The 25,824-nt window shown below is 46.6% G+C and overlaps 1 protein-coding gene across 1 annotated transcript in view; it reads right to left on the bottom strand.

Moving 5' to 3' along the window:
- The window catches only part of ACLY (ATP citrate lyase), a gene marked incomplete at its 5' end in the record, with an annotated part of 1,378,630 nt that overhangs the window by 167,105 nt on the left and 1,185,701 nt on the right, over positions 1-25,824 (bottom strand). The window contains 1 exon segment of the mRNA XM_044054761.1: positions 17,230-17,312. Coding sequence (XP_043910696.1) covers positions 17,230-17,312 — 83 coding nt within the window.

Below are 25,824 nucleotides of genomic sequence, written 5' to 3'. Positions count from 1 at the left end.
GTGGAATGGGCTTTTATGTTAGAGTCCAGGTGTTTGCCATGGAAGGTACAACAAAAGGAGATGGCTTTGGAAATCCAGCTGGAAACTGTCTGCTTTGTCACAGCTTTTCTCAGAGCCCTGGGATGAAAGCAGACAAACAGTTGCTCTGATCTTCTAAGGGATTTGGTCTTGTCTAAATAGAATCTTAATTGTCTGTGAACATCAAGGGAACTGCAGGACTCTTGTCATTCTGTAGTTGTGGGAAAAAGGTGGGGAGGTGGATACATTAGTTCAGGGATGACAACTTGACCACCTTAGGCATAAAGGACAGGTTAGTACATAGTGGGCTACCCTATCCTTGTGGAAGATTAAAACGGGTAGGATGGCCATGAGGGCCTGGAGCTCCAACACTCTCCTGGCTGATGTCAGGGCCACCAAAGGCACAGTTTTCCAAGTGCAGTGCTTTAAACAGGCTGTAGCTGCTGGCCCAAACGAGGTAAGGGTGAGCTTCTCTAACACATAATTCAGGTCCTAGGCAGAAGAACTGGCCTCATGGGGGGCCTGAGATGAAAAACTCCTTTCAGGAATAACTTCACTTGAATTCTAGAAGCAAGAGGAGGCTCAAGAGGCAGACAAGCAGAAATAGCAGCAAGGTGAGCCTTAATAGAGGAATATGCCAACCCTCCCTGCAACAATTCACACAGATAAGACAGCACTAAGGTGACCCCTCCTTGAAATGGGTGTAGCTGTTTTAGACACCAAATAGAGAACCTTTTCCATTTGGACAGATATGATCGCCTAGTATTGGGTTTCCTGGCCTCCTGCAGGAGATTTAGCCCGTCCTCAGAGTAGGTGTCTGAAAGGGATCAAAACTCTGTCACCCACAGGGTTAGGCTCAGAGATTTCAAGTGGGAACGGATTAGGGATCCCTTGTCCTGTGTGAGTAGGTCCACTCTGTTTGGTAACTTGTAATGCTTGCCGTTGATGCTGTCTTGGCCAAAAGGGAGTCACCAACAAGATTTTTGGTGTGTCCTGTTGAATTGTCATTAGGACTTTTTGTAAGAGTGGGAAGGGGATGAATGGGTACAGAAACATGCCCTTCCATGAGATAGAGAAGGCATCCCTCGCACAAAACTGTGGAAGTTATCTGTTCAGAGTGGAGACAAACAGATCTATTTGGGGCGTACCCCACCTGTGCACTATGTCCAGAAACACATCCCTGTGTAGCACCCATTCGTGAAATTGTGACATGAACCTGCTCAGGATATCTGAGTGTTCTGAGCTGAGGGGATATAGATAGCCTGCAGTGTGACTCCATGCTGGGCCACCGATTCCCAAGCCTGGAATGCAAGTCTGCATAGCAAGTATGATCTTGTTCCCCTCCTGTTTGTTCATATACCAAATAGTGCTGTTTGTCCATGAACAACTTCAGAATATCTTGGAAGGTCCTCAGTGCAAAGATGAGAGCCCTCATCTCTCTGATGTTGATGTGCTCCCTCTTGCAGGGGACTGTCCATGTGCCTTGCACCTTCAAGCTGCCCATAGCAGTTGCCCAACCCAGGTCTGAAGCATCAGTTTACATTTCCTGGACTGGACATAGGGGTTTAAGGGAAGTCCTGGGTTCAGAGAGACTTGATCCACCCACCAAAGGATCCCCTTCCTTAATCAAGGAAGGAATGGAATGGAGTGGTCTAAGGGGTGGGAGTGTTGAGTCCATGTGGACCTCAGGAACCACTGAAGTTTCCTCATGTGGAGTCCTGCCAGTGGCAAAATGGGGATTGTAGAAACCATATGCCTTGCGATTCTGAGGTATTCCCTTGCTGTCACTGCAGGGGCGTGGATCACAGACAACAGGTATTCCTTCAAGCTTTCTATCTTTTGGGTGGGAGAAATGCCGTAACATTGTTTGTCCCGATTCTGCATCCCAGGAAGACGTGGTCCTGGGAGGGGTTTAGGCTGGATTTGGGGAAGCTGATGGTGAAATTCAGAGACTGCAGAACAGAAATGACTGTCTGGAGATGGTTCTGGAGGGTACTGTAACAATCTGCCTGCATCAGGAGGTTGTCTAGGTATGGGGAAATGTATATCCTAAGACCATGCAATAGGCTACCATTGGAGACTGGAGCAGTAGATGGTCCAAAGGGTAAATAAAGCAGAGAATTGAAAATGCGATGAACCCACAGAGAAGCCTAAGTACTTCCTGTATTTGGGTCAGACAGGGATATGAAGGTAGGCATCTTTGATGTCCAAGGTGGTCAAAAATGCCTGAGGCACTAGCAGTGGAAATAAAGTCTGAAGCATAAGCATGCAGAAGGTGGGTACTTGAAAAACATGGTTGAGGTGAGAGAGATCCAGGATGGGTCTCCATGGGCCATCCTGTCTTGGGACCAAGAAAAGTTGAGTAAAAGCCATTCCATTGTCTGATGCAAGGACTGGTTAAATAGTCCCTTGAGAGAGGAGGATGACCAAGACTGGTTGGAATAGGGGCAGCTGGTCCTTTGATGGCTGTGGGATGCCTCAGGAATGGAGGAATTTCCCAAGTCATGAAGTAACCTTTTTCTATGACTGGCAAGATCCATTTGTCTGAGTTAATGCTTTTCCACAAAGGGAGGCAGTAAGACAGTCTCTGGGAAAGAAGAAAACTATGTGGAGGGGAGGCAGGTAGTTACAGGCTACCTGCCTTGTCCTGAAACCAAGTTTGTGGCTTGGTGTCTGAGCAGGCCTGGAAGGCGACTGCTGTTTTCTGGAACTCTTTTTGCCCCTTGTAGGAGGAAGAGGAGCAGAATGTTTTCTAATGAACTGTATCTTAGTAGGATAACTTCTGTGGAATTTAGGAATATGTGACACAAACAAATGTTTCGAGTCCTGTAATTCTTTCCCCTTCTGTTGGAGGGTTTTGAAAAGTTCTGCCACTTGGGACCCAAACAAGGCAGTATTGTCTAGGGGAGCATCTAGAAGTTTAGCCTTGATATCGTCAGGTAGGGGGTGGGAGCCTCACACAAGAGTACCTTCTGAGCACTGAGGCAGAAGCTGCAGATCTGGTTGAGGCCTCTGCAGCATCATGACTGCATCTGAGTATCTTGTGAGGACAAGGAGATCAGGATTTTTAGAAGCTGCTGAAAAGGTGTCTAAGAAAGCTGGGAGGACTGGTGGGATGGCAGAAAAACGGTATCCATTTGTAGTGATTGATAGTACCTCTTATGGACTTTAGACATTTCTGAGGAAAGTGGATATAAGGGGGAAGGAGGGAGGGAAAAGTACAGTTGTGTACACTTACCATAAATGTAGATGTTCGAGTATATTCACTGTTGCAGTCATTACATTTGGGTAATCTGCTGGCAGGTTGCCCTCAGTCAGCCTGATTAACAAAGTCTTGGGTCCTGCATCGGTTGCTGTCCCTTCTTCCATGACATCAGGTCGTCAGGGGTATAAAACATGCAGCCGACACCATTTTCATCAGTTTTTCTTGCCCCAGATGTCAGGTGCCCCCCAAATGGGGAGCAATATATATATATGCATGCAATTTAGAACACAACAAATATACCTCCAAATAAAAAGCAAATGCACCAAAAAGGCTTTTGAGCATAGTAAAAGAAAGAAGAGGTATAGTAAGAGAAAAACGGGGCTGGCGGGTGGGTAACCACGACTGCAACAGTGAATACACTCGAACATCTACATTTATGGCAAGTGTACACAACTGTACTATGTTCTTTGTGTTTCACTACTGCAGTCATTACATTTGGGTAGAATCCCAAAGCTATGGTTGGGAGGATGAAATTATACAGCACTAGGAGCAGCTATAGGGCCCTGCAGGACAGCAATGGCAAAGCCTGCTCTGGATTTAGAGAAGAGAGGTAAATGGTAATGTCTGGTGAACGTATGAAATGAACTCCAGGTAGCAGCTTCTAGAATGTCTCTGGTAGGAACCCCTCTGAGAAAGGCTGCAGAAGTAGATGCAGACGTGGTGGAATGGGATCTGATCCCCTTGAGAACAAGTTTACCATGGTGCATGTAGCAGAAACGAATACAATGGCTTGTCCATCTTGAAATAGTCTGCTTTGAAATAGGCTTTTCCTCTTCCCCTGAAGCAAATGCCAACAGTAATTGCTCAGATTTTCTTAGAGATTTTGTCCTGCTTAAGTAGAATCTTAGTTGTCTGTGTACATCCAATGAATGCAGAATCCGCTCACCCTTGTTCTGTGGATTTGGGAAAAAAGTTGGCAGATGAATGGACTGATTAAGAGCCACACTAGATACCACTTTAGGCATAAAGGATGGATTGGTCCTGAGCGCCACCCTGTCTGGGTAAAAGATTATAAAAGGCTCCACTGCCATGAGAGCCTGTAGTTCTGAAATCCTTCTAGCTGAAGTGACTGCTAAAAGAAAAGTCGTCTTCCAAGAGAGAAATTTTATGTCTGCAGTAGCAGCTGGCTCAAAAGGAGGTAGGGTGAGCTTTTCCAACTCAAAATTGAGGTCCCATGCAGGAGTTGGTGCTCTCCTGGGAGGTCTTAATTTTTTGGCCCCTCTGAGGTACTACTTTAGCAGGGGATGAGAAAAGAGGGGAGGCTCTGTGTTGTAATGAGCTGAAATGGCAGAGGCATGTATTTTTATGGAAAAGAAAGATAGGCCCTTGTGAAGCATCTCAGTTAATTATTGCAGAATCTGAGGAATATTGGGCATTGCTGTGCTTATTCCTTGTGATTGATTCCAGGCACAGAATCTTTTCCATAAGATTTTCTAGTACTAGGCCTTCTAGCCTCCTAAATGACATCCATCACAGGTTTGCTGAGAGACTTAACCGGTGAAATTAGTTGATTAGCCATGCTGCAAGATTCAGAGTTTGGAGCCGAGTGTGCAGAATTTGATAGTTTTGCTGAGACAGCAGATAAGGCATCTGAGGCAGGTACCATGGAGGAAAGTGTGACATATTTCATAGGAGTTGGTACCAGTGTTGGTGAGGCCAGTCTGGAGCAATCAGAATAATTTTTGTTTTTTCCTGTCTGACTTTTAGTAAGACCTTGGAGAGCAGAGGCAGAAGGGGAAAGGCATAGACTGATAGGTTTTTCCAGCTGAAGGATAGAGCGTCCACTTTCAAAGCTTATTTGTGATGAATCCTTGTGCAGAATTTGTCCAACTGATAATTCTGGGGTGAGGCAAAAAGATCTATGTCTGGGCTCCCTCATTTGCGTGTCAACATGCTGAAGATTTGTGGATCCAGTTTCCATTCATGTGGGTCCATAAGATTTCTGCTTAGTTCGTCTGCCAGAGTGTTTTGCTTTCCTGGCAGGAATTGAGCTTGTAGATGCATTTGATAATTCAAGGCAGTGTTCCACAATACCATGGCTAGTCTGCAAAGGGGGGTAGGAATGGGTACCCCCCTGCTTGTTTGTGTACCACATAACTGTGGTGATGTCTGCCTTTATCAGTAGTTGTCCTGGATGATGAAAGTCCATGAAGGCTGTCAAAGCATTCTGTACAGCTAGCATCTCTTTCTGGTTGATATGTAGGTGCATTTGATTTGGGCTCCATTGGCCCTGAATGCATCTCCCTGCCATATGCGCCCCCCAAGCATAATCTGATGCGTCCGTTGTCAGGGTTTGTGTGGCAGGGGGTGGAATGAATGACAGTCCCTTGTTTTGGTGACAGGCCTCTGCCCACAATAGGAACTCTTGCTGCAGGCAAGGAATGACAGGAATCCTTGCTTCCAGGCTGTGACAATTTTGACTCCATAAGCTTTTTAGGTACCATTGAAGTTTCCTCATATGCAGTCTTGCATATGGAATTATTAGAATGCAGAACCCCAAGGCCTGCAGAATTTGTCTTGCAGATAGCTGGGGTTTTGTGGCCACTTGTTGTACGTAACTCATCAATTGAATTTGTTTTTCTGGCGTAAGGTAAGTCATCTGGGCAGTTGTATTCAAGCTTGCACCCAGGAATGCAATTATTTGAAAGGGTACCAGATGCGATTTCTTTTCGTTTATGGTGTACCCTAGACAGGTTAGAAGCCTTTTTACAAACGCCAGATGTATTAGAAGAGTGTCCTTGTTTTCTGCCTGAATTAGACAATCGTCCAGGTAAGAATAAATTTGAATGTTTCTTTGTCTGCAAAATACAATTACTGGTGCCAGTCACTTTGTGAAGACCCTGGGCGCAGTAGATAAGCCAAAGGGCAGTGCAGAGAACTGGTAATGCAAATAGCCTGCTTTGAAGCGGAGGTATCTTCTGCAAGATTCCCTGATTGGGATATGTAGGTAAGCCTCTTTTAAGTCTAGAGGTACCAGATAGGTATCCTTGCCTAGCATAGGCAGTAACTGTTGTAGAGTCAGCATCTTGAATTTTGGAATGTCCAGGAATGTATTTAGAATGGATAAGTCCAGAATTGGACGCCATGATTTGTCTTTTCTGGGTACCAGGAAAAGTCTTGAATAAAAACCTTGTCCCTTTTCCTTTTTTGGTACAGGCTGAATAGCCCCCATATTCATGAGGGACATAACTTGTTTCTGGGCCTCTGCCCACTGATTTGGAGGCAGATCTGGCCATCCGTTTGGGACTGGCAATGTGTGGAAATGAAATCTGTATCCCTGGGATACTATATTTAAAACCCACTTGTTCTGGGTAATTAGATGCCAATTTTGTGCATGAAGTGCCAGTTTTCCCCCCAAAGGGGGCTGCCCAAAAGATAAGTGCTTGGTGATGGCAGAGGAAAGTCATTGAGACTGTTTACCATAGGTAGGTGCCTTGCTACTTCCAGATTTGGAGGTGGAGGCACCCCATTGTTTTGTTCTGTAAGTTCTGTGTGACTGAAACCTGGAGCCTTTGGAGTGTCTGGGTTTGACCTGAGTGGCTCTAGTGGGTACTGGAAAGGACCAGTTCTTAGTAGGCCAGTGCCTACTGAACCTGGGTGGTTGCACTTGTAGGAAATCTTTTACAGTTTGCATAGATTTAGCTTTGTCTTCCATATTTTTCAAAACTTCTTCTGCCTTATTACCAAATAGACTGTCCTGTTGTAAAGGAGCATCCAACAATTTTGCTTTAACATGATCAGGCAGATTTTGCTCCTTGAGCCAAGCATGCCTTCTTATTATAGATCCAGTTACAGCAGCCCTGCAAGAGGCCTCCAAGGAATCAAAACCACATTGCAAATTATGCTTTCCAACTTGTTCAGCTGAATGCAATAAATCTTGTAACTCTATTTTCCACACAGTCAGAAATCAACATTATTTTCTGTTTAAGTAAGCCCATGACATGATGCTGATATTTAAGCATATGAAATTGACAGTTTAAAGCCCTGATTGCCAAGGTTGCAGATGTGTAAACCTTCTTACCCCATCTATCCAGTGCCCTGGAGTCTCTATCAGAAGGGACAGGATTTTTAGCAGTAGAAGCCTTAACAGCCTTGGGACCCTGAGAAATGGTTTCAGGGTCAGCAGTAGGGTTTTTAGAAAGGAATTTGTGGGAGTCAGGAACCCTGTAATATCTGTCTGGCTTACTAGGAGCTGGCGGCAGGAAATCAGGAGCCATGCTGGATTCTGAGAAAACATCATCAACAATGTCTAGAACAGGAGGTATAGCCAAAGGCTTATGCTGAGGAAAAAGGAAATCTTTAAGCCTCTTTTTAGATTCTGAGAAATCCTGACTCCCCCAGTGAAAATGCTCCCTTAAGGTATGCAAAGTTTCTCCAAAAGAAAAATCCTCTGGAGGAGAAGCAGAAGGGATGGATTCTTCTGCATCAGAGTCCTCATAAGGTGGAATAGATAATTCCTGATCAGAAGAGGAATCAGAAAAAATGGAAACCTGATCTGATGATTCATAATCAGTGCCTTGCCTAGGCCTCTTAACAGGAGGGGGATGGGAACCCCTGATCAAGGTGATTAAATCCTCAGCCATTTTGATCATTTATTTTTTAGGCATAGGGGCCTGTGCATGTGGCCCAAGCGTCGGTTGTTTAGACATAGAAGTTGATTTTGGCCTAGGTTTTGAAGACGGCGTCGGTTTAATATACAAATCTTATGGGCCTGAAAACACCCTCAGAAGCCGGTGCCTGCTCAGCGGCTCCGGACCAATCTAAGGTAGAGACATCTGCGGGTTCAATACTTAAAGAGTTTCGCGGCATACCGGACTCCGAATGGGTCGCAGTAGAGGCCTGCGAATCAAAAGTAGGAGGCATCAGGGGCTGCGAAAACGCCTCAGTGAGTACTGGCGAACCGGCGACTGGCTTAGGAGAAGCTTCGTCGTCATTTTTGGACCTCGACGGTTTGTCTCTGTCTTTTTCTTTGCGTTTTTTGTGTATTCCGGTAGTCGGATTGCTAACAGACGACATTTCTGGATAGTTAAATCTTGAGCCAAAATATTTAGATGCAAAAATATACTGACGCTTAATAGTGCGTTGATTAAATTTAGCAGAAAAATGACAGCAAGGCACGTTGTGGTCAGGGCCTAGGCAAGGAATACGGTACAAATGAAAATCCTTATTTGGTATTTGCTTCCCGCAAGTAATACAATTAACTTTTACTGACATCAGTAAGGAGCAAGAAAAAGTTTCCCCAATGGGGTACTTAGCTTTAGGTTGAAGACTTCAGTTCTGAAACTCGAAAACGAAAATTTCAGGAGTCGGCCGACCGGCACTTGCGAACTGCTTCTGCTTCGGGCACCGCACGGCAAGAAAGACTGATGAAAATGGCATCGGCTGCATGTTTTATACCCCTGACGAACTGATGTCATGGAAGAAGGGACAGCAACCGACGCAGGACCCAAGACTTTGTTAATCAGACCGACTGAGGGCAACCTGCCAGCAGATTACCCAAATGTAATGACTGCAACAGTGAAACACGAAGGAACATCCAGGACTGCAACAGTGAATACACTCGAACATCTACATTTATGGTAAGTGTACACAACTGTACTATGTTCTTCGTGTTTCACTGTTACAGTCATCACCTGTGGGAGGATTCCCAAAGATGAGGAGAGGGGAGGAAGGATTAGTTAGAGACCTAGGCATGGGTTAGCATGCCCTGCAGAATTGCAGAGGCAAACCCTGCCCTAGCCTTAGAGAAAAGAGGTAGGTGGTAATGCTTTGTAAAGGTATGGACAGAGGTCCAGTTGGCAGCTTCCTAGATGTCCCTGGTGGGAACTCCTCCGAGGAATGCTGTGGAAGTGGATGCTGCCCTAGTGGAATGGGTACGAATAGACCTAGCGGGTGGTTTCCCATGTAATCTGTAGCAGAAATGGACACAGTGTGATATCCATTTGGAAATGGTTTGCTTCCAATGGGCTTCCCCTCTGCCCCTGAGGGGAAGCTGACAAGAAGTTGGTCTGTTTTCCTGAAGGGTTTAGTACAGTCTACGTAGTATCTGAGCTGTCTGTGCACATCTAGTGAGTGCAGAATTCTTTCCCCCTTGTTTTGAGGGTTAGGAAAGAAGGTGGGTAGATGTATAGCCTGGTTGAGAGTCACATTAGATACCACCTTGGGCATAAAGGAGGGGTTAGTCCTCAGGGAGACCCTGTCTGCATGGAAAATGATGAAGGGTTCAATGGCCATAAGCGCCTGAAGTTCTGAAATCATTCTGGCTGAGGTGATACCTAGTAAGAAAACAGTCTTCCAGGAGAGGTATCTCAGTTCTGCTGAAGCAGCAGGTTAGAAGGGTGACAAGGCTAGTTTTTCCAAAACATAATTCAGGTCCCAGGCTGGCGTGGGTGGCCTTCTGGGACTGATATTAGAAGCCCCTCTGAGGAATTGTTTAATCAAAGGATGTGAGAACAGAGGCTGATCTGTATCAAAATGAGCTGAAATGGCTAAGGTGTGGATTTTAACAGAAGAGGAGGAGAGGCCACTATTGAGTAACTCTGCTAGGTAGTCCTGGATAAGAGGGATGAAAGGTTGTGAGGAACTGCTCCCTCTGGACTGGTTCAAGGAGCAGAATCTTTTCCATTACTCTGCGTAAGATTTTATGGTGTTGAGCCTGCTGTTTGCTTTTAGAGTATTAGCCATGCTGACACTTTGACAGTCTGCAAGTCTGGGTGTAGCATCCCCCCTACCTGAGTTAAGACGTCTGAGATCAGGGAAAGCTGCCTGGGAGGCTGTAATGTCAGGCTGCGCAGTAAGGGGTACCAATGCTGTCTGGGCCAATCTGGAGCAATGAGGATGGCCAATGGTCTTCTGCTCCCTTATCTTGATCAGTGCCATGGGAATAAGAGGCAGAGGAGGGAATGCGTACACAAAGAGGGAGTTCCAGGGGGAAGGTCAAGGCATCCACCTTCCATGTAGGTGGCGATACTCCCTGGTACAGAATCTTTTCAGCTGGTGGTTGAGGTGCAAAGCAAAGAAATCCACCTCCGGAGTTCCCCACTCGAGTGACTTGCAAAAAGATTTTTCTGTGAAGCTGCCATTTGTGGGGGTCCAGTAAGTTTCTGCTTAAGTGGTCTGGCCAGGGTGCTGTTGATCCCTGTAGGTATTGGGCTATTAGGTGTAATCCCATGGAGGAGGCTGTCAGCCAGAGGTTCATGGCTAGCCTGTACAGAGGGTAAAGCTTCGGTCCCTCCTGGTTTGCTGATGTACCACATTAATGTGGTGTTGTCTGCTTTGATAAGGAGAACCCCCTGGCCTGAGATGGGGTTTGAAGGATGTCAGAGCCTTTTGTACCTCCATCATTTCCTTCCGGATGATGTGTAAGGGAAGGTGTTGGGCATCCCAAAGACCTTGGGTGCACCTGCCTGCTAGGTGAGCACCCCAAGCAATGTCGGAGGCATCTGTGGTGATGGTCTGCCCGGTAGGGTGGAGGATGAAGGGAAGACCCTTGTTTTGCCCACCAGAGAAACTCAGCCCTTATACAGGGGATCAGAGGGAGAGAGGTATCTAGAGGCTGAGAGTGCAGACACCAAAGGCTCTTTAAATACCACTGAAGTTTCCTTATGTGAAGCCTGCCCAGAGGAATTAGGAGGATGCAAGATGCCATGTACCCCAAGGCTTGCAGGAACTTCCTCACAGTGAGGTGACTTCTGGAAGCCAGCTGGGTACAGTAAAGAGGCAGGAAGCTCTGCTTTTCTGGGGATAGGAAGGCCATTTGGGATGCTGTGTCCAGCAGTGCTCCCAAGAAAAATGATCTTCCTCGAGGGTGTTTGCTTTGATTTCTTCTCGTTGATGGCGAACCCCAAGGAAATTAGGAGGGTTTTGACAAAGAGGGGGTCCTGGAGCAGCTTTTCTTTGCACTCTGCTTGAATGAGGCAGTCGTTCAGATAAGGGTAAATCTGTATATTTCTCTGTCTGCAAAATGCTATGGCTGAGGCTAAGCATTTGGCGAATACCATGGGAGCAGTAGATAAGCCAAAGGGTAGCGCAGAGAACTGAAAGTGTTGTGAGCCTGCTCTGAAGCGCAGGAATTTCCTGCAGGATTGCCTTATGGGGATGTGGAGGTAGGCATCTTTTAGGTCTAGGGTCACTAACCAGGCATTTTTTTGTCAGCATAGGCAGCAGCTGCTGCCAAGTTAGCATTTTGAATTTGAGGATCACCAGGGAGGTGTTCAGAATGGACAGACCCAGGATGGGGCACCAAGTGCCCTCTTTTCTGGGAACAAGGAATAGTCTGGAATAAAAGCCTTTGCCTGTTTGATCTGAGGGGACAGGTTCTACTGTCCTCTGGGATATAAGAGTTTGGACTGGTTTCAATGCCTCTGCCCACTGATGTGGAGGTAAGTCTGGGTACCCTCTTGGAATTGGGAGTTTGTTGAAAAATTATCTTTAAGATCCACTGGTCCTTTGTTACAGAAAGCCAATTTTCTTTGCAGAGGGAAGAGCTTTCCTCCTAGCTTTTGGTGAGTGAAAGGAGGGCAGAGGGGGGAGACGGAGTCAGTGAGAGTTTTTGCCACAGAAGGATGGCTTAGAACTCCCTGCCTTTGGGGCGGAAGTGATCCACTGTTTGGCTTTCTGCTGTCCTTGGGAGAGGGGCCTGGGTGGTCTGCCCCTATGGGGCTTACCTTGCCCCTGTCTGCTAGGTGCAGGGAAGGACCACTGCTTAGAGGGAAAATTCCTGCTGAACCTAGGAGGTTGAAACTGAAAGAAATCTTTTACTGTTTGCATATATTTTGCTTTATCTTCCATCTATTTAAGCACCTCTTCTGCTTTTACTCCAAATATGCAGTCCTTATCCAAGGGTGCATCAATTAATTTAGACTTAGCATGATCAGGGAGAGGTTGCTCCTTCAACCATACATGTCTCCTAATGACAGATCCTGACACTGCTGTCCTGCTTGAGGCTTCTAGGGTGTCATATCCACAGTGTAATGAGTGTTTGGCCACTTGACAAGTAGAGTGCAGTAAATCTAACTCGTTCGAATTGGCACAGTCAGGAAAGTTGAAATCTTTTGCTTTAATAGTTCCAAAGTGCGTTGTTGATATTTTAACATATGGAACTGACAGTTGAGTGCTCTGATAGCTAAGGTTGCAGAGGTGTATACTTTTTTACTCCATCTGTCCAGAGCTCTGGAATCCTTGTCAGAGGGAATAGGATTCTTGGCAGAAGTAGCCTTAGCTCCTTTAGTTCCCCGTGTAATGACCTCCGGGTCTGCAGTGGGATTTCTGTACAGGTATTTGTGAGAATCCGGTACTCTGTAATACCTGTCGGTTTACTGGGAGCAGGTGTGAGGGCATCAGGGGCTAAGCTGGATTCATGGAAAACATCATCCACCATTTCTAAGATAGGGGAGACAGCCAGGAGTCTTTGCCGGGGCAGGTCCAGAAACTCTCAGTCTTTTCTTAGACCAAGGGAAGTCCTGAGATTCCCAGTGGAAATGTTCCCTGAGGGTGTGAAAGGTTTCCCCAAAGGAAAGGTCTTCTGGTGGGGAGGCAGAAGGAATGGATTCCTCTGCATCTGAATCCTCATAAGCAGTCAGAGGTTGTTGTTCCTCTTCAAAATCTGAATAATCAGATTTCTCAGAATCCCATTCTGTCATTATTTCAGAAGAAGGGTGTCTTTTCCATTTAGAAGTTGTGGCCTGACTACCTCTGATAAGGGGAGATGAGATCATCTGCCATTTTAAGCATGTGGGCTTGGGGTGGTGGAGCAGGAGTAAGATCGTGGCTAGAGGTAGATTTTCAAGGAGTGGCCTGGCTTCTAGGCCTAAGAGTATCCATCAGTCTGAGAGAAACTGTAGTTGGATGAGAAGACGTCGGTTTTTGTCTAGATTCGGTAGTGCAAGAGGCCTCCTCGGAAGCCAGTGCCTGCGTTGCGGCTCCGGACCCGACAGAGTCAGAGACAACCAAAGGCTCAGAAGACTAAGAAGATTTCTGCGGCATACCGGACTCAAAAGGGTCTCAGTAGAGGCCTGCACAAATATCATATCGGGCATCAGGGGCTGCGAAAGCACCTCATTGAATTCCGGAGAACTGACTACCTGCTTAGCGGCAGAGTCATCGGAAGGCTTAGCCTTGTGTTGTCTGTCTCTATCTCCACGCTTTTTCGGAACGTCTACGGATTGTTGGCTGACGGACGCCATTTCAGAATCCGAAGACGGAAGATGAAAATACCTGTCTACAATAACAGCTCTACGACGAATGGTTCTCACATTAAAGAGGGCACAGAACTGGCAACGGGGGACATCGTGGTCTGGGCCTAAACAAGTGACACAGTATGAATGGAAGTCTTGGTGTGGGATATGCTTTCCACAGGCAAGATGATGGTTAACTTTTTCAGACATTGGTTAATGCAAGAAAAAAGGATCCCCAACAAGGTACTTAGCTTTAGACATTTTCAGCTGTAATTCTAACTCTGGTAGCGACCGACTGAGACACTTGTGAACTGCTTCTGCTACAGGCTCCACGGCAAGAAAGACTGGTGTAATGGTGTCGGCTGCCTTGCGTTATAGCACTGACCTGACATCAGTCAACAAGTGACAGCAGCCGATGCAGAAAAACATTGACTCTGGTATTCGGGCTGGCCAAGGGCTACCACAGCAGGGACAACCCACACAGGTGATGACTGCAACAGTGAAACATGAAGAACATCCCCTGATTCTGTGGTCCGCCTCTGCCTCTGGGGTGATGTCCATTAAAGTTACCCTGTGGAGGGGGTGGCCTGTCCACAGAAGTGTCCTGGCCAAAATCCTGGGATTTTCAGAATCGTAGCTTTCCCCCTTTCTGGTTACGGGAGAAGATCCTCTGTGGGATGGAAAAGTATATGCTAACTGCATACAGGGTCTTGCCTTCTTGCTCACTCCTGGTAAGTGTTTTTCACTTTTGGTCCAAACAGGGTTGAACCATCAAAGGAGCCATTGATGAAGGACATCTAGAAGCTTTCTGCAAAGTTGCATCCAGGAGTGCCAGAGAATAGCAATGCCAGTGCCTGCTGCCCCAGCTGTACCATTAGCTGCATTAGAAAGCAGATACAAGTATACATTAGTCAATGACTGGAGGGGAGACAACTGGTACTCAGACTTCTGAATGTCCACAGGTAGGTTACCCAATAGGGAATATTGTCAATTCCTTAGTCAAGACCCTCTGAAAATCAATTATATGAGCTAAACAGTTCAACTCTCGGAGTGCAAAGGTCCATTTCACAAACCTGTCCAACAACCGAGATTCTTTATTAGGGGGATGAACAGATGTGTTCTTTTCTGAGACCTCCTACCTTGTGGCTGCCGCAACCAACACAGCATCCACTGAAGGACCCTTGCTCCAAGTGGGACCTAGTCCTGGAGGCCACTAAAATCTTGACTGTTTTTTTGTGGAAATGGCTCTACCACATCAGGCTCCTTCCATGCCCGCTGAGAAACTAAGTCTATTCATTTCATCAGTGAGTGGATCCACCCAGGAAGAAGACGAGACAGCCCCAAATGCCTCAAGGAACACAGACTCTTCAGAAAAATGAGCCTCAGAGGACCCCCCCCCACTTCATTAACTCCACAATGCCTCCAAATGAAATATCTTATGGAAGGGATCGTGGGGAACTCTCTTCCTCATTGAAATCTGTCTCCCCAGTGACTGAATTTGTTGAGTCCAAATGTCTCCTCTTACAAGTCCACTTCTTAAGAATATCCCCTATGTTGGCTCTCAGGGAAGGCTCAAAGTCGAACATGGAGAACAGCTGGCAAGAACGCAGAGGCTGAAAGAGGCTGCCTATCCTTGTCCATCAAGACAAGCAGATACGGAAACAGGATCTAAGGGAGGTCAGCATGGAGCAGCGTGTGGAAGAGACACCTTCTCTGCACCTGGAGAGAACCCTCTCGAATGCCTTGAAGGCCAAAGATGAAAATGGGGTTGAGGGAGCGCCCAGCCAAGCCACAGGGGAAGGGGTGAGGTGCCCCTGACTTCGACCTTGAGGTCAACAATGGTGCCGAGCTGTCTAGCATCAAGGTGCTGAGGGAAAGGGATGGCGTTGAATACTTCAGTTGACCTCGAACCCCGGCTCTGGCACTTTGGCTGAGAGACTCATCCTGATTCGACAGCAGCCAAGAGTGAGGGAATCAATAGCAGTTGAAGTCAAAATCACTGTCAGCTCCAACAAAGGTGCTCTACAGGGCATATTGTTGTCCACGGGTTTCAGATCTCGTAGTTGGACTGGAAAAGGAGAAACCAGTGGAGGGGTGGAATGGGCCGTACCCAGAGCCACAGAGGGGGTCAGCACTGGGATGACCCCCAACTGTATTATAATTCAGGCAAAAGGGCCTGAAGGATGAAACCAGTGGATGGGAAATTGGAAATTTACCCTGGTCTGGTGCCCACGTCTCTGATGGACAGACACGGTCAGTAAAATCATGCCCCAATTAACATACACTCCTGATTATAAATGCTTAAGGTACAAAAATTTGTGTGACACTTTTGGGTTGAATGGCTAGGCTTAAAAAGGCCTTTGCAGCAGTTAGTCTAGTATACATCTATAAACCTATGAAATGAAGGTGGCCAACAAGGTTTCTCTTACTGGAATGGGGAATGAAGCCTCAGACTCATCGGCTCTACTGAGAAACTTAGAGGACATGGTGACTGGATCAGATTGAGGTCCAGATCTGAGCCCTTCACTGATTTTGGAGCCGGGCCGGACAGCTTTGACAACTCAGGTGACCTCTTCCTGGATTTATTGGATTTCTTTTCTTGTTCTTTTTCCTTTACTCTGCCTGACTCCTTGGACTTTTCTTTCTCATGTTCTTGCTCTTTCTCCTTTGCAGCATTTGCTTTCTCAGTCTTCTTTGCTGAAGGAGAGACTCCTCTGGGGCAGGACTGACCGAACTGCCTGCTTGGACAGGAAGAAGGCCCTTTAGCACAAGCTTGTCTCAGTGACTTTTAAGTGCCCTGGCCCTGAAAGAAGCAAATGCCTTGCAGTCAGAATCTAACTAACAGACCCATAGGCAGTAGGTGCACAGTGAATGAGATCATGTGGTGGTATCTTATGGCCACAGGCAGAGCATTTTTTAAATCCAGTGGCTTTGTCCGACATACAGAGAAGCTGAAAACGTAAAACAGCAGCAGCCAGCAACTGACTGCTACAATAAAAAACAGTGGCCAAGGAAAAAGCACCACAAACTATCCCAACAAAAACTAGCTAATTAAGACTTAAAAGTACAGGGAAAAAAAAACTCAGAAAGAGATACGAGCAAATATATAGAAGTTTTTTTTTGGAATGTGGGAAGGATGTACTGAAGTAGGAGAAAACTCCGAAAGTGTAATAAGGTAGAGACACATCAAAAACAGCTCAAAAAGATCACATAGTACTTACTGTAGTAGAAATTGTCAGAGCCATCGAATCACACGTCCTGAAGGATCAAGCAGCAAACAAGATCTGAGGTAATCTGGGACTAGAGGGAATTATGGATACAGGATGAGTCAGAGCCCTGTATTCAAGCTCTTGAAAATGTGCAGAGGTTGTATCCAGTGAGATTTCATAACTCCATGGTTGAATCGGATGAAAAAGACAATCTCTGATAAAAGATTATACTCCCAAGGCTGGACAGATTCACCAAAACACCTCAGTTAACCGAAGTATTGAATCTGCAGTCTTTGGCAATTTCTTCTTTGCCTAGAGTGTCTTTCTGGCTGGAAAGAATTGGAGAGAAAGGTAGTAGGGAATGCTGCATTGTAGGGAAGGAGTTGGCAAGCCCAGGAACGTTTCACTTCTCAACTATTCCTGACACTGAGAAACATCCTGAAGATTTACTGCAAATTACCTTTTTGGTATCAGATCTGACACTAAAAATTCAAAGGCTCATATCCAGCCATATTCAACAGTAAGGTAACATACCCATTCAATGATGTGTTGTGTTTCTTACCGTGTGAAAGATCCACAGTTCCGCAGCAGATCAACAAATGCTACTCCAATAAAGCCATCAACGTTCAGGATAAGATTTGGTTTCTAGAATCAAGGACAACAAAATAAATTACAGCCACTGTAGTTTAAAACTGACAACCATTTAGATACTGATCAATTACCTTTGCACCAGGAAACATTAACACACTGCTCAACAGTCTGTTGAGTTTAACCAAAGACTGTGCCCCTTACAGAATGACAGAGTTTGTGGGTACATAAAAGGCCAATGAAGAGCAATCACTGCTACTACACAATGGTATTTAAAAAGACTCATTCTTGTCTAATGAAGTTTGATGTATGCCTGCACTGCCTTCCAGTTTGGTTGTTCTGCTCTGCGTGTCTTCACAGTAATCATGCAGATTTACAGTACTCTAACAAGCACACGTACATGGTTGCTATTTCAATGATGTGGCTTACTATGTCACATACATTATTTTTATTATGGGGTGTAACTGAATTTACGTGAATGTGCATGCTCCTGTCAAGCTGATGCATCTCTGTAAGGGTACTCAGGTGGATGTAATGTTGAACTTATTTATTCATTTCATTTATTTTTTGTCAAGTTTGACTTTTATTTCAAACAGTGTTGTCTGGCTCTTTTTCTCAAATTTGAATGCAGTTTTATCATTGTGAAGGCAATGACTACAGATGTTACACCCTAATAATTGCACTGTATAATGAACAGCATCCCTTCAGAAGAACAATATCACATGCTGGGCCCAAACCAAGCAAAACCTGCATCCTTCATCCAAAATGTAGAAACATTTTACATTCAGATAGAATAGTTGTGCAAAATCTTACCATAACCATAGATATCCTTCTCTTCCGTGTTGCAGTATTCAGTACTCTTGGGTTTCCTCCTCTTGCTACCTGAATGTCCGTCCAGTCTTCAAAAGTCTGTAGTCACTGCAAGGTGTGTAGGATGTCTGACATGACTAAGCAAACGTGGGCCATAAAAGTGACGTCTGCATGTACCAGACCTCAGAACTGAGTGCCTCAGTTGGACCTCAGTCCCATGACAAGCTGTGCCAGTCCTGTGCCATCCAGCTAGGGAAGCTTACAGCTGAATGTGGGGTAGAAGGGGAGGAAGGAATACTGCAACATGGAAGAGAAGGACATCTACGGTTATGGTAAGCTTTTACACAACTATTCTGTGTCCTTCTATTCACATGTTGCAGTATTCAATACTTTTGGGTGAGTGCCAAAACTCACTATGATGGAGAGTGGTGGTCTGGAGGAGTTCTCAATGAATCCATGGAGGATAGCCCTGGCGAATCCAGCCCTGGATTCAGAGATCTGGTCTAGTTTGTAATGTTTGATGAATATGTGAAGGAAGAGGTGTTCAGACCTTTGTGTCCCAATGATTTCCCATGATGTGCATAACAAAATGTAATAGCTCTGGAAATCCAGGAAGATGTTGTTTGCTTTGTTACTGTTTTCCCCAGAGTCCTGGGGTGGAAGAAAACAAACAACTGGTCAGACTTCCTCAATGACTTGGTCTTGTTCAAATAGAACCTAAGCTGCCTGTGCACATCAAGGGAGTGTAAGACTCTCTCACTGTCATTTTGCGGGTGGGTGAAGAAGGTAGGAAGGTGTATGGCTTGATTTAAGGAAAGCTCACATACCACCTTGGGCATGAAGGGTGGTTTGGTCCCAAGGGTTACCCTGTCTTTGTGGAAAATAAGAAAGGGGGGAATGGCCATAAGGGCTTGTAACTCAGACACTCTCCTAGCTGAAGTTAATGCCACCAGGAGGACTGTTTTCCATGCGCAGTATTTAAGAGAGGCCTTGGATGCTGGTTCAAAGGGATGCACCGTGAGCTTCTCTAGCATACAGTTCAGGTTCCGGGGAGGGGGCTTCCTGGGTGATCTGAGGTATAGTATTGCTTTTAAAAACAGCTTAGCCGGCAACCTGGAAGCCAAAGGGGGTTCCAGAGGTTGAAAGGTGAGCCTTGATGGAAGAATATACTAACCCTGCCTGAAGAAGTTCACACAGGTAAGACCGTACTAATGGAACCTCGCACTGGAAAGGGTCCACTGTTTCTGGAGACACCATATGGAGAATCTTTTCCACTTGGATACAAAAGATCCCCTTGTATTAGGTTTCCTGGCCTCCTGCAAGACAGAGAGCACGTGTCTGTAGGGAATGAGAATTCTATCATCCACAGGGTGAGTTATAGGGATTGCCAGTATGGGTGGATTGGAGATCCCTTGCCCTGTGTGAGGATGTCCACTCTGTAGGGTAAATTTGTGGTGACTGCCCTTGTGGTCCTTGGCCAAAAGGGGGTCGGCAACAAGATTTTTGGTTTGTCCTGCAGAATCTTCAGTAAGACCTTCTGAATGAGGGGGAGGGGAGGAATGCATAAAGAAACATCCCCTTCCACGAAACTGAAAAGGCATCTGTTGCCCTTGCTAGAGGGTTGGGCAGTCTGGTACAGAAAGAGGGAAGTTGCTTGTTTATGGGGGAGGCAGACAGGTCTATTTGAGGTGTACCCAATTTGTGGACTAGGTCCAAGAACACATCTCTGTAGAGCATCCATTCGTGGGCCTATGACATGGACCTGCTTAATGTGTCTGACTGACAGTTCTGTTTTGAAGGGATGTAAACTGCCTGAAGAGGCACTCCCTGTTTCTTGACTAATTCTCACACAAGGAGAGCTAGTGTGCACAGCAAGTAAGATTTAGTTCCGCCATTTGTTGACATACTACAGAACTGTGCTATTGTCCATGAAAAGTTTTAGTGAGCCCTGTTTGAGTTTGGTCTGAAAGGTCTTCACAGCCAGGATTGCTCTCATCTCTCTTACATTGATGTGTTCCCATTTGTTGGAATCTGGCCAGGAGCCATGGATTTTAGAGGTCCCAACATTGCTACCCACCCCTGGTCTGAGGTGTCTGTGTACATTTCCTGTGTTGGTGGTGGTAGGGGGGGGGGGGTTGAAGTGGTAGGCCTGGGTTGTGGCTCACCTGATTCACCCACCAAAGAATCTCCTTCTTCAGGCAGGCTAACAAGGTGATTCTGTACTCCAGAAGATGAGTGCCGAGTCCAGATGGATCTTTGGTACCACTGGAGCTTTCTCATGTGGAGCCTTGCCAGTGGTAACATAAGGATAGTGTATTGCCTGGTAGTCATTTCTTGGGTCTGAAAGACCAGGGACAGGTACTGTGTCAGGTCTTGCACCTTTGGGGGGGGGGTAGTTATGCCCTCATGACATCTGTCTGAATCCTGCACCCTAGGTCCTGAATGGGAGTCAAGTTGGACTTGGGGTGGTTTATCTGGAAACCCAGTGCCTGCAGGTGAAGCTGAAGGGTTTTCTCTGCAATCTGCCTGGATGAGCAGGCAGTTTAGATAGGGGGGATTTGGAACCCTTGGGTCCTGAAGAAGGCAATCACTGGTGCCAAGCAACTGACTCTTGGTGCTGTAGACCAAAGGGCAAGGCCAATAATTGATAGTGAGAAGAAGCCACAGAGAAGCGAAGGTATCGCCTGAAACTTGGCTTGATGGGTATGTGAATGTAGGCATCCTTGATGTCCAAGGTGGCCAAGAATCCATGAGGTAAGATCAAGGGGAAGAGAGTTTGCAAGCTGAGCATCTGGAAGGTGGGCACTTGCAGGAAAAGGTTTAGGTGGGAAAGGTCCAGGATTGGTCTCCAGGGTCCATCTTTCCTTGGGACTAGAAAGAGCCTGCAGTAAAACGTTTTTCCCTTTCTGTGAGTGGGACGGGCTGGATGGTGCCCTGGGTCTCAAGGTTGCCCAGAACAGATGGAAAGAGGGGGAGCTGCATCTTTGCAGGGCTGAGGGATACCTTTCCCTGATGGAATAGTGATCCATGTTATGAAGTACCAGTTTTCTATTATGGACAGAACCCATTTGTCTGCAGTGATACTGGGAAACTGTGAGAGCACCTTACTGACAAGTGGGGTGGAAGGGGGGATTCAAGAATGGCAGGTAGTCACAGGCTACCTGCCCTGTCCTGAAATGGAGGCTTCTGAACTGGGGTTTAGGTAGGTCTGGCAGGAGTGGATTGCTTCCTGGTAGTTTTCCTAGATCTGAGAGGCATACTTGGACATGTTGGTCTGATAATTGATTGCTCTGAAAACTGAGGTAGAAGATGTATATATCATTTTGCCCAAACACTCCATAGCCTTACTATCTTTGTCTGTGGGCAGGAGGAAAGAAGGAAGGAGCTTGGAAGCCTTATCAGCAGTCACTGAAATTGTGTCAGGGTCTGCTGCAGCACATTTCACTAGGAATTTAGCAGTTTCTAGGACTTTGCAGAACCTATCAGGCCTACGAGGAGCTGGTGGTTGGGAGTCTGGGTTCAAGGATGCTGCGCTGAAAGTATCTAGAAATGCAGACAGTACTGGAGGGATGGTTGAAGGGGCCGGGGAACCCACCTGGATAAGATCATAGTACCTTTTCTGTACCCGTTATCTCAGATGAATTCCATTTGAATTGCTCCCTCATCTTGACAATGTTCTCACTGAAGGTGAGGTCTTCTGCTGGGGAATCTACCTCAGCAGACTCTTCCCCTGGAAAGGCATAGACAAGAGGGGAGGGAAGCTGAGACACAAGAGAGGGATTCTTCATTAGAGGATTCTTCCTCCAAGTGTGGGGAGTCCAAGGCTTAGGGGCTAGGTCTTAACATGGGTGGAGTGATTGGAGATGCTGTGGAGGCAGTAGTCATTAGGGCCATGAAAGCACTGAGGAGGCTTTGTGAGAAAGCCTGCCAATCTGGTTGGCACTCCACTGGAGAAGAGATGTTTTTTCTTTTCTTTTTTCTTCAAGCTAGGCCTAGCAGTCATCGGAGTCAAAAAGGGCCTAGGGTTGGATGGCTGTGCAGTGTGGGAGGGATCCTCCTGGTCGGCAGAAGCAAGACTAGGTTCCCCCGAGGCGATGGAAGCAGATGTCTGCAAAGCCTCCGAGGACGTGCCTTCTGCACGGGATTCTGCGGCTTCCAAGCTGGTATCTGCTATACCCAAGTTTGCAGGAACTGATCATTCCTCCAGGCCAATGTTGGCCACACAAGAATGTTAGGAGGAGGCGCAGCTCTGGTCTCTGGCCTTTTTCTTTGGCAGCTTGGCGGGCAGATCGGATGGTCCCTCCATACCAAACGCTAGTCATTTAAGCCTCTGTTTTGCTAAGTAAATCCTGTGTGTGGAGTCTGCTATGCAGATTTTTGGGATGAAGGCTTGGCGGATAGGGCAGCTCTTATGGTCGTGAGACGGTCCTAAGCAAAAGAGGCAAAGCTTGTGGGCGTCTTTGTTGGGAATCTGATGGCCGCACTTGCACATACCCTTTCTGGATGACATGAACAAAACACTAGCATGCAATGACTAGAAGAAAAAAGGTCCCCAACGGGGTACTTATCTGAAAGATTTTCGATCTGACAGCCAGTACATACAAACATACATACAAATGTTTCAAGCATGGGCATTAATGCCCGTATAGCTTGCCAATATACCAAAACACTTGCTCCCATAATAAGTGTCCAGGCTGTCCTTAAAAATATCTAAACTAGTACTTGCTTTAATGTAATTTAGTAGTGTGTTCCAAGCATCAGCTACTCTGTCAGAGAAACAATTAGTACACTTCTTATTCCTACAGAATTTTCTACATAGCTTATCAGCTTAGCAGGCAACCTGGAAGCCAAAGGGGGTTCCAGAGGCAGAAAGGTACGCCTTGATGGAAGAATATGCTAACCCTGCCTGAAGAAGTTCACACAGGTAAGACAGTACTAATGGAACTTTGCACTGGAAAGGGTCCACTGTTTCTGGAGACACCATATGGAGAATCTTTTCCACTTGGATACACAAGATCTCCTTGTATTATGTTTCCTGGTCTCCTGCAAGAGAGAGAGCACATCCTCAATGTACAGGTGTCTGTAGGAAATGAGAATTCTATCACCCACAGGGTGAGTTACAGGGATTGCCAGTATGGGTGGATTAGAGATCCCTTTGTCCTGTGTGAGGATGTCCACTCTGTGGAGTAACATGTGGTGACTACCCTAGCGGTCCTTGGCCAAAAGGGGGTTAGCAACAAGATTTTTGGTTTGTCCTGCTGAATCTTCAGTAGGACCTTCTGAATGAGGGGGAGGGGAGGAATGAGTAAAGAAACATCCCCTTCCACGAAACTGAAAAGGCATCTGTTGCCCTTGCTAGAGGGTTGGGCAGTCCGGTACAGAAAGAGGGAAGTTGCTTGTTGATGGGGGAGGCAGACAGGTCTATTTGAGGTGTACCCAATTTGTGGACTAGGTCCAAAACACATCCCTGTAGAACATCCATTTGTGGGCCTGTAACATGGACCTGCTTAATGTGTCTGCCTGACAGTTCTGTTCTGAAGGGATGTAAACTGCCTGAAGTGGTACTCCCTGTTAAGTGGCCAATTCCCACACAAGGAGAGCTAGTGTACACAGCAAGTAAGATTTTGTTCCCCCATTTGTTGACATACCACAGAACTGTGGTATTGTCCGTGAAAAGTTTTAGTGAGCCCTGTTTGAGTTTGGGCTGAAAGGTCTTCACAACCAGAAGGATTGCTCTCATCCCTCTTACATTGATGTGTTCCCATTTGTTGGAATCTGGCCAGGAGCCATGGACTTCTAGAGGTCCCAACATTGCTACCCACCCCCTGGTCTGAGGTGTATGTGTACATTTCCTGTGTTGGCGGGGGGTGGAGGGGGTTGAAGTGGTAGGCCTGGGTTGTGGTTCATCTAATTCACCCACCAAAGAATCTCCTTCTTCAGGCAGGGTAACAAGAGTAACAAGGGGAATCTGTACTCCAGAGGATGAGACTGCAGAGTCTAGATGGATCTGCGGTACCACTGGAGCTTCCTCATGTGGAGCATTGCTTGCCTGGTAGTCATTTCTTCGGTCTGAAGGACCAGGGGCAGGTACTGTGTCAGGTCTTGCACCTTCTGTAGGTAGGGGTTTGTTATGCCCTCATGACATCTGTCTGAATCCTTCACCCTAGGAACACTAGGTCCTGAATGGGAGTCAGGTTGGACTTATGGAAACCCAGTGCCTGCAGGAGGGAGAAGGTTGTCTGCAAGTGAAGCTGAAGGGTTTCTCTGCAATCTGCCTGGATGAGCAGGTAAGTCTAGATAGGGGGAAATTTGGAACCCTTGGGTCCTGCAGAAGGCGATCACTGGTGCCAGGCATCCAGTAAAGACTCTTGGTGCTGTAGAGAGACCAAAGGGCAAGGCCAAGAATTGATAGAGAGAAGAAGCCACAGAGAAGCGAATGTATCTCCTGAAACTTGGCTTGATGGGTATGTGAATGTAGGCATCCTTGATGTCCAAGGTAGCCATGAATCCATGAGGTAAGATCAAGGGGAAGAGAGTTTACAAGCTGAGCATCTGGAAGGTGGGCACTTGCAGGAAAAGGTTTAGGTGGGAAAGGTCCAGGATTGGTCTCCAGGCTCCATCTTTCCTTGGGACTAGAAAGAGGCTGGAGTAATTTTTTTTCCCCCTTTCTGTGAGTGGGGCGGGCTGGATGGTTCCCTGGGTCTCAAGGTTGTCCAGAACAGATGGAAAGAGGGGGAACTGCATCTTTGCGGGGCTGAGGGATACCTTTCCCTGATGGAATAGTGATCCATGTTATGAAGTACCAGTTTTCTATTATGGACAGAACCCATTTGTCTGCAGTGATACTGGGAGACTGTGAGAGCACCTTACTGACAGTGGGGTGGAAAGGGGGATTCAAGAATGGCAGGTAGTCACAGGCTACCTGCCCTGTCTTGAAACTGAGGCTTCTGAGCTGGGGGTTTGCGTACGTCTGGCAGGAGAGGATTGCTTCCTGGCAGTTTTCCTAGATCTGAGAGGCATACTTGGACATGCTGATCTGATAATAGATTGCTCTGAAAACTGAGGTAGAAGATGTATATATCATTTTGCCCAAACACTCCACAGTCTTACTATCTTTGTCTGTGGGCAGGAAAGAAGGAGCTTGGAAGCCTTATCAGCAGACACTGAAATTGTGTCAGGATCTGGTGCAGCACATTTCACTATCAATTTAGCAGTTTCTAGGACTTTGCAGAACCTATCAGGCCTACGAGGAGCCGGTGGTTGGGAGTCTGGGTTCAAGGATGCTGCGCTGAAGCTATCTAGAAATGCAGGCAGTACTGGAGGGATGGTTGAAGGGGCCGGGAAATCCATCTGGAGAAGATCATAGTACCTTTTCTTGGCAATGTTCTCACTGAAGGTGAGGTCTTCTGCTGGGAATCTACCTCAGCAGACTCTTCCGCTGGGGAGGCATAGCCAAGAGGGGAGGGAAGTCGAGATACAAGAGAGAGATTCTTCAGAAGAGGATTCAGGGGATTCCTCCTCCAAGTGTGGGAAGTCAAAGGCTTAGGGCCTAGGGCTTAACAAGGGTGGAGGGACTGGAGATGCTGTGGAGGCAGTAGGCATTAGGGCCATGAAAGCACTGAGGAGGCTTTGTGAGAAAGCCTGCCAATCTGGTTGGCACTCCACTGGAAAAGAGATGTTTTTTCTTTTCTTTTTTTCTTCAAGCTAGGCCTAGCAGTCACCTGGGTTAGAGGGGCCTAGGGTCAGATGGCTGCGCAGT

This window comes from Protopterus annectens, chromosome 13.part0 (assembly GCF_019279795.1).
Source record: "Protopterus annectens isolate FY-2018-M chromosome 13.part0, PAN1.0, whole genome shotgun sequence".
Lineage (NCBI taxonomy): Eukaryota > Metazoa > Chordata > Ceratodontiformes > Protopteridae > Protopterus > Protopterus annectens.
The sequence above is the reverse complement of the archived record's forward strand: the minus strand, read 5'-3'. Positions and strand labels throughout refer to the sequence as shown.